The sequence below is a fragment of the Triticum urartu genome, unplaced genomic scaffold (genome assembly GCF_003073215.2).
Source record: "Triticum urartu cultivar G1812 unplaced genomic scaffold, Tu2.1 TuUngrouped_contig_4529, whole genome shotgun sequence".
Classification (NCBI taxonomy): Eukaryota; Viridiplantae; Streptophyta; class Magnoliopsida; order Poales; family Poaceae; genus Triticum; species Triticum urartu.
This window is the reverse complement of record NW_024115123.1, coordinates 1-8504: the sequence shown is the minus strand read 5'-3', so window position 1 is coordinate 8504 and position 8504 is coordinate 1. Positions and strand designations below refer to the sequence as shown.

The window sequence follows — 8504 nt, the reverse complement described above, 5'->3', positions numbered from 1 at the left end:
GCCTGCTCCTCCTCCTCCTCCTCCCGCTCCTGCTCCTGCTCCTCCGGGTTGCCGGCGCTCGCCCCGGTCAAGGCCGAGCCCGTGGAGACGCCGCTCGGGTGGCGCACCCGCAGTGGCCCCTCTCCTTCCCCCTCCCGCCCTCTCGAGGAGATCGCCGCTCGAGGAGACGTCCGCACCCTCGAGGAGATCGCCGCTCGGCGCCCCGGTCACGACGAGGGCGGTGTCATTGTCCTCGAGGACAGCGACGACGAGGCACCGCCGCCAACCAAACCCATCCACCAAGGCGACCCAGGGCAGGGGTGTAGCAAGGAGAGTGGTGGCGTGAAGAAGGAGGAGGAGGACGACCGCGACGACTACATCGCCTTCTGCAAGATCTTCTACGTGTAGGCCCAAGGTTGCGGCGGGCGGCAACGGCGGCGTAGTCATTTTTTTTTGTTTTCGAATTATGTTTTAAATATGTACAAAAACAATGGAACGCCTAAATTTCGCCCAATTCTATGTCGTGTTTGGCCGAATTTTGGCTGAGTATGGTTTTAAAAAACGACATCTGGGGCGACCTTGGGGCGGCGGCTGGAAAACCTACCACCGACATGCCGAATTTGTCACCGGTCCGCCCCTAGACGGCGCTATTTCAAGCCCCTGAGGGGCCGAACGGTTGGAGATGCTCTTAAGTGTTTCTCACTATAGCAATTATCGTTAGGTATTGTTGATAGTTGTCACGTTGTCCCGCACTTGCGGCTGAGTTGCTTTTGTATTGCTATGTTATTTGCAGAAACACCGTACCATCGATCTTGACGACTTGTATGCACATAATACTTAATTAATATGCACTATTTAATTTTTATTATTTTCAAAAAAGAGGAATACCTTGGCCCCTGCATCACAGTGATACATATAACCATTTTATTATATATTGCACATAACCCAACAAAACAAAATACATGGATCAGTCCGAAGCCATCTTCCGAATAACTATTGTTGCTACACCTACAATCTTGATGATGTGCCCCGACGCAATATTTAATTATGGGATGTTGGTCATGACACGTGTAGGGTGCATTGGATAACGAATTGAAATTAGCATATGTTGAGACAACGAGTAGTTAGAACACAATTTAAAAGAGCCATCCAATGGTTATGATTTGCTTGGGTCAATTTTAAAAGAGTTGTAGTATCTTATACATATGGTTTTATGAATCCTATGTAACAAGTTATGAGTTCTTGAGCAATCTATTTTCCACATCATCTAACAAGCCACACGAGTAAGCAAAAATGCATGTGAAAGATACATATCTTTTTATTCTACCACTCTGATAATATTAATAAAATATTTTATAACTACATAATAATTAACTTCAACAATTCATATGTATTTTCACCTTTTTCAGCAATGCGCGTGAACCGGTAATAAATAGGGTCCATTAAATAAAGGCAAAATATTTCATGTTTATGTAAGATTTTCTAGCATATCTCTATCTGGCGTGCAATATCGCGCTTTTAACATGGTGTATATATAATATTGCATTTATTTCATATCTCAATTTTGCTGTTTTCCGTTCTTACCAAGTTTAAGCACCCCAAACATGATAGTCTTTTTCTTTTGGAGTAAAACAAAAGGCAAGTAGATAAACATGATGTGCCCATATCTCTTTTGGATACATCTGTAGTACTAACTCCCATTGATCCACCACCACCAAGTCCCATTTCGATACGCCCCCATTAGAAGCCATTCAAAGGGCTTCACCACGGGGGCGTTTCCAAGTGAATCATCATCAAAGCCTTAATCAGACAGTGCCAACGCCACAGGCGCTAATGGCAGGAGATTAACACTCCGTTTTGCATGGATCGTCTTAAAAAGCATTAATGGAACGGGATAATATCTCGGGACCCAAAAGGCATGCTGCAAAACGTAGGGAGAAGTGGTCCGTCCGTCACACCCGAAAGCAACGCCCCACATTTCTCGGCGAGAAGAGAACGGAATGGCCATCCCGTAGGGTACCCACATCCCCCGGTGTATGTATATACCTACACCCACCGTATACCCTACGCTAAAATACAAATAAATAAGGGTAATACCACCACCGGCGGCCACTCCCCTTCAGTTACCTACCCCGAGGAGCAAGCCGAGCCGAGAGAGGTGGGGGGCGAGAGAGAGAGACGCACGCAGCAGAGCAGAGCTCCACCCGAGGGGAGAAGGAAGAGAGAGCTCCGGCCTCGCCCCTGCCCGCCTGCCTGCTGTCCCAAGCCCCAAGCCAAGATTCTCTCGTCGCGTCGCCGTAAATGTATGCAACTCCCCTGCCCCTTCCGCCCCCTCACCCATCAGAAATCTGGAGTCCTACGCTTCTTCTTCTTCTTCTTCCTCCTCCGTGCGCGTCGTTTCCTTTGGTTTCTTGGATCTGCCTCGGCGAGGGGAGAAGGTGGTTTGGGTTCCATTTTCTTTGTCTATCTTCTTGTTCTTGAGCCGTCCTGTTTTTGGGTAGGGATTCGGGGCTGGCCTGTCAGGCAGGTTCGATCTCCGCCTTTTTTTCCTTCTTCTGTTCCGGAGGGTTCTTTCCTAGGATTGAAATAAATGGGATGCTGTTTCTCTGCGCGGAATTTATTGCGGCGCTTGCTTTTAGTGGCCAATGCAGGTTCCCCTCCTGGTCCTGCGAACCGCAAATCGTTTCTCTCCGCCATTTGCTCCGCTGCCCCCTTCCGTTTCTCTGCTCAGATCTGTGGCGCAGCGCAGGGTTTACTCCCGCCTGCCACAACAAATGTGTGTTCTTTTTCAAGTCCTCTTTTCCTGTTCTTGCGACTGACTGGTAATCCTTCGGAATTTCTTCTCCCGCAGAGCGCCATTCGAACGCGGGCTCCGAGCTGGTGTGTCCAAGAAGTCGAATTTGGAGGAGAAAATGTCGGGTAAGAACGAGCGCTGCCGTTGCGGTGTCCGCGTCATCCTTCTTGCGTGTTCTTTTTTCTTGGGGGGAAGTGTGTGTGAGGCGCCGCTCTCTCTCTGCAGTGATCCATGCCGACGACATCGAGATATCGCTGTGCGACGGCAACTCGGAGGACGAGCGCCGCCGCCGGAAGATAGGGTCGCTGCGCCGCAAGGCCATCCACGCGCTCAAGAAGCGCGGCAGGCGTCGCGTCGACTTCCGCTTCCCGCCGGCCATCTCCATCGAGGACGTCCGCGACGCCGAGGAGGAGCGCGCCGTCTCCGCCTTCCGTGAGCGCCTTGCCGCGCACGGCCTCCTCCCCGACAAGCACGACGACTACCACATGATGCTAAGGTCCTGTCTGTCGCGAAACCACCCCCCTTATCCTTTTGTTTTTGCCCTGTGCTGTTTGGATAGCTTTGTGAAATGCCAGGATCTGAAACTCGCCATATGAATGTGTGATGCAGGTTCTTGAAGGCGAGGAAGTTTGACGCCGAGAAGGCAATGCAGATGTGGGCAGACATGCTGCGATGGAGGAAAGAGTTTGGGGCCGACACAATCCTTGAGGTGATCACACCGACCTGCAACAAAAATGCAGAACAAGGAGTCTCTGCTTTATGCCTAACATTCGACTCGTTCATGTGGTCAGGATTTTGAGTTTGATGAGCTGGATGAGGTGCTGTGCTACTACCCTCAGGGCTACCATGGCGTCGACCGCGAAGGCCGGCCCGTATACATCGAGAGGCTCGGCAAGGTCGACCCTAACAAGCTCATGCAGATCACCTCTGTGGACAGGTACATCAAGTACCATGTGCAGGAGTTTGAGAGGGCCTTCAGAGAGAAGTTCCCTGCCTGCACATTGGCTGCCAAGAGGCACATTGACTCCACCACCACCATCTTGGATGTGCAGGGTGTGGTATGTGAATCATCCTTTTCCATCTACGCTTGTATATCTTGATCTGTTTTTTAACGTTTTGTTGAATGTGTTCTCATCAATGGTTTTGTCATGCTCAGGGTTTTAAAAATTTCTCCAAGACTGCAAGGGAGCTAGTACATCGCATGCAGAAGATAGACAGCGACTATTATCCTGAGGTAATTTTGTGCCGCAATGCTTCATGCTAGCATTTTGGCATGGTGGAGCGTTGATTCTAAAATTATAAAACTGCAGACATTGCATCAAATGTTTGTTGTAAATGCGGGCAGTGGGTTCAAGTTGATCTGGAACAGTGTGAAGGGCTTCCTTGACCCAAAAACTTCATCCAAGATTCATGTAAGCCCTATGGATTATTTGTCAGGATCATGCCAGTCCATTTTGCGTGCGTCAATTAATTTTTTAACCTTTATTAATGCAGGTTCTTGGTTCGAATTACCAGAGTCGGCTTCTTGAAGTAATTGACCCAAGGTCAGTGTAAAATCATGCTGAGGAACAAGTTTAATCTTAATCCTTGCCCATTCCATTTGTTGTGATACATGCTTCGGCCTGTTCTCTGCATTCTGCAACATTTTAACAATAGTTGTGTGCTCCTCTCAGTGAGTTACCAGAGTTTCTTGGTGGTTCATGCACCTGTATTGACAAGGGAGGTTGTCTTGGGTCTAACAAGGGGCCATGGAATGATCCTTATATCTTGAAGGTATTTTTGACACTGTAATTATGTGAATGTCTTCGTCAATGTACTGTTTTTTTACAGTCTGATTGCTTATATTTTGTACAACTGCTTATACATGTTCCCTTTGTAGCTGATACACAATCTCGAGGCTGGTTCTGTGCGGGATATCAAGCCAGTTTCTGAAGGCGAAGAAAGAAGCGATTCTTCTCTTCGATTGGAGCAGTTGAAGGCAAGATTCTGAAATAATACTTAGCATTCAAGCTAAAATCTAACTGATTGCTGCTTCTAACTTTGTATGTGTTACTTACTTACAGTGGCAGGGCATGATGAGTGACACATCAAATGCTGAATCAGGATCAGATGTTGATGACTTTGGATCCTCAGTTATTCCGAAAGGTGCTGAGTATGGCTGCCTCACTCCAGTCCATGAGGAAGTGAGTTCAATGCTTTATTCTTGTTTCGTACACCTGTGATTAGCTTTGTTATATTTGGCTTTCTATAGCATTAAAAGCCATGCTATTACCACCACAACTTATTTTAATCGTTTATGTGAAACCTTCTATGAGTTGTTTTCAGTATTTATACTTGCTGTAGGTAAAGGGCATAGATTCAACTTACTATGTCTGTTACGAACAGAGTTCCCTGGAAACGTCTCTTGAAACTGGTAGGAGACTGCGGCGAACTACTGAAACTGTGCCAAAACAACTAGCTGATAACCGGCAATTTTCCACCAATGGAAGCCCTCGTGATTTAGGTACCATCTCTTCCGTTGCATTTTTCTTATTTAACTCTCTCATTAATTGTTACGCAGCTTGCTATGTTTGGTATATGTTTAGTTGCCTATATATGCTGTCTATTTGATTGATTGCTCTAGCCTAAGATTCCAGATAATTGTCTGTTAGTCTATTTGACCAAAATAATCTGTGTTGCTTGTAAATTCAAGAGCTGCATTGTTTGTTTCTCAGTTGCATGAACAATGCATCCATAGAATAATAGATAGAAGTAAAAATGGCATTGCAATGCTAGATGCCTAGGTTGTGTGTGCTAGATTCCTAGATGGAAGATTGGAAGGCATTGGCATAAAACACTTCAAATTCTGACGGGAAAGAATGAAGTACAGGTCATGTCGTATACCTCCCAGGAACAGTTGCCCTGTGTAATGTACTCCCAGAGGACTGTTTCATTTAATGTACCATACAGTACATTGTTTGTTGATATTTACTGATGAATCTGTTTGCCTCGTTGGTGATAGTATACTTGCACGAAGTTACTGCTTTATCTATCCTTGGTGATATCTATGAATCCATCAATTGATCCAGTTGGCAAGTGTTATCTTCCTCATTGTTAATTTTGTTTGTTCTACTAATGGCAGGGAGCAATGTTGGCAACCTGGATGGTTCAATCGTCCGATGGGGCTTTGAAAATCTTGTTAAAGTTGTGACAGCCTTGATCAAGCTATTCTCCTTCTTCAAGCTTTTCATCTCTAGTAGAGCACTAAGGAGGCTTGAAAACGCCCGGCCTTCCACTGTGGCAGTCCCAGCTGCAGAGAAGCCGCAGCCCCGAACCATCAGCGCTGATGAGATGAGTGCTTGCTTACAGCGCATTGAAAATCTTGAATCCGTGTGCAACCATCTTGCAAGCAAGCCACCAGAGATGCCCGAGGACAAGGAGCAACAGTTACTGAACTCGTTCGAGCGCATCAGATCCATCGAGGCCGACCTGGAGAGGACCAAAAGAGTAAGTTTCTAACCGGATCAGACTTGAGAGTTCTCACCCAGTTGGGGCATGTGTCTCCAGTTTTTATCCCTCAAAGCTATTTCGGAGTATTGTTTTGCTTCTTTGTGGATGCGTGCATTGTGTTTTATGCGAAGTTTTGGTTGTTTGATCAGGCACTGCATGCGACGGTGGCGAAGCAGAATTCATTGGCGGAGACTCTGGAAGCTGTACAGGAGTCGTCAAGAGTCAAGGTACGCCGTCTACAATTAGACCTGCTCAACCGGTTGTATTCCAAAATGAACTCGTGCTCACCCCGATGCTTTGCCTGTGCAGAGGAGGTTGTTCTGCTCATAGGACGACCTGATCCTGATCTGGTCCAAGGCACCGACCATGTCGACTACATTAACAGTGAAGCTGCCAGCGCCATTTTTGACCTCCCCCCGTCCGGCTCGAGAGAACGGCGAAAGAGAAGATAGCATACGACGAGACGCTCGTCGCTTCCTTTCGGAACATCGGCTCTCCTTTTATTTTTTGGTTACTATTAGTTCATATTTTGAGCCCGGTAGCCCCCTCCCCCTCGCTCACCTTCCCCTGGTGAACGCAGTGCAGCGCAACGTGCTATGCTTTTTGTTGGCCGAAAGTGTGTGAATCTCTGCTGCGGCTGCCTTTGCGTTCCACTGTGGGCGGGGGCGGGGCGGGGGCGGGAATGGAATCCGTTGAGGTTTGACTGACCGGAAGGAACAGCGAGTGACAGGCTTTGCCGCTCAGCTGATGGTGTCTGTAAATGGTAGGGGTACTCAACTCAACTCAACTCAACTGATGATAGGTTATTGTGATGGGAATGCAGAGGCTTGGGTCTCCAGAGATCTCGTGATCTCGCCCGACATGGCTACGTGGGTTGATGCTGTTGGCCCGTACGAATCTTGCACGGTCTTTTATTACAGGGCAGTGGGCTGGGCAGGGCACGGCACGGCACGGCGCGCCCTAGTGCGTGACCCGGATTCCACGGCCTCCGCTTTGTTGCGCACTCGCCAAGTTGCCGGCGGCAAAATTTCGTGTTTTGACCCTTTTTTGATATCTATTTGAATATTTTTTAGATCTGACCTTTTTGCTATCGTCATGGTTGTGTTTAATACTTAGCAAAATTTTATAGTAGGGTAAGCAACCCTACCGTTAGGGATCTTGGCGGTAGGCAGTTATAACCTACCTTATAACCTACCGCCATGGACCCTGGCGGTAATAAAAGGGAAAAGGGTCAGATCTTGAAAAAATTTCAAACTAGGGTCAAATCTCGAATAGATATCATGTAACGCCCTCGATGCGGCTACATCTCCTATGTGTCGAAGCACGACTTAGAGGTATAATTGCATTGAAAGCAATGTCGTAAGTAAGGCAATCTTCATAACATCCTATGTAATATAGATAATAAAAGTGGAAGTTACATAGTTGGCTTACACTTGACACGTCAAACAAAGTACATAAATAGCATTACATCATTCAATCACTCATGGCCCGACTACGGTGCCAAAATACAAGATCAACCCAACATGCGACACGGTCCCGATCGCCCCAACTGGGCACCACTACCGATCATCAGGAAAAGACACATAGTAACGACGTGAGTCCTCGTCGAACTCCCACTTGAGCTCAAGCGCGTCATCTAGAACGGAGTCATTAGGCCCTGCATCTGATTTGGAAGTAATCTGTGAACCACAGGGACTCAGCAATCTCGCACCCTCGCGATCAAGACTATTTAAGCTTATAGGTAAGGCAAGGTAAGTAGGGGGCGTGGCAGCAAGCGAGTAGCATATATGGTGGCTAACCTGTTCGCAAAAGAGAGCGAGAAGAGAAGGCAAAGCGCGAACGAATAACTAGAGAACAACCTGCGGCAAGCATTACTCCAACACCGTGTTCACTTCCCGGACTCCGCCGAGAAGAGACAATCACGGTAACTCACATAGTTGATTCATTTTAATTAAGTTTAGGTTGAAGTTATCTACAACCGGACATTAACAAATTCCCATCTGCCCATAACCGCGGGCACGGCTTTCGAAAGTTTAAATCCCTGCAGGGGTCCCAACTTAGCCCATGACAAGCTCTCACGGTTAATGAAGGATATTCCTTCTAGCGGGAAGACCCGATCAGACTCGGAATCCCGGTTACAAGACATTTCGTCAAGGTAAAACTAAACTAGCAACACCGTCCGAATGTGCCGACAAATCCCGATAGGAGCTGCACATATCTCGTTCTCAGGGCATACTCAGAT

General features: G+C 47.4%; 1 protein-coding gene across 2 annotated transcripts; it reads left to right on the top strand.

Annotated features, from left to right (window-relative positions):
* Positions 1-2026: 2026 nt before the first annotated feature.
* LOC125527959 (phosphatidylinositol/phosphatidylcholine transfer protein SFH8-like) lies at positions 2027-7126 on the top strand. 2 transcript variants are annotated; one of them, XM_048692473.1, is made up of 15 exons: positions 2027-2282; positions 2831-2898; positions 2999-3269; positions 3383-3482; positions 3565-3831; positions 3930-4007; positions 4084-4185; positions 4268-4317; positions 4447-4546; positions 4653-4751; positions 4837-4956; positions 5159-5276; positions 5895-6259; positions 6412-6489; positions 6572-7126. In XM_048692473.1, the coding sequence occupies exons 2-15, from the start codon at positions 2892-2894 to the stop codon at positions 6590-6592; spliced, it is 1776 nt and encodes a 591-aa protein (XP_048548430.1). In that variant the 5' UTR covers positions 2027-2282; positions 2831-2891; the 3' UTR covers positions 6593-7126. The 2 variants fall into 2 exon arrangements, with proteins under 2 accessions (XP_048548430.1, XP_048548429.1); XM_048692472.1 differs by having other exon boundaries at positions 5117-5276.
* Positions 7127-8504: the final 1378 nt, after the last annotated feature.

What these genes read in the sequence shown, in the direction of transcription:
- LOC125527959 (XM_048692472.1), top strand. An exon ending in GACTACCACATGATGCTAAG is followed by an intron (nt 3,270 to 3,382) that starts GTCCTGTCTGTC and finishes TGTGTGATGCAG; the next exon opens with GTTCTTGAAGGCGAGGAAGT. An exon ending in CTTGAAGTAATTGACCCAAG is followed by an intron (nt 4,318 to 4,446) that starts GTCAGTGTAAAA and finishes TGCTCCTCTCAG; the next exon opens with TGAGTTACCAGAGTTTCTTG.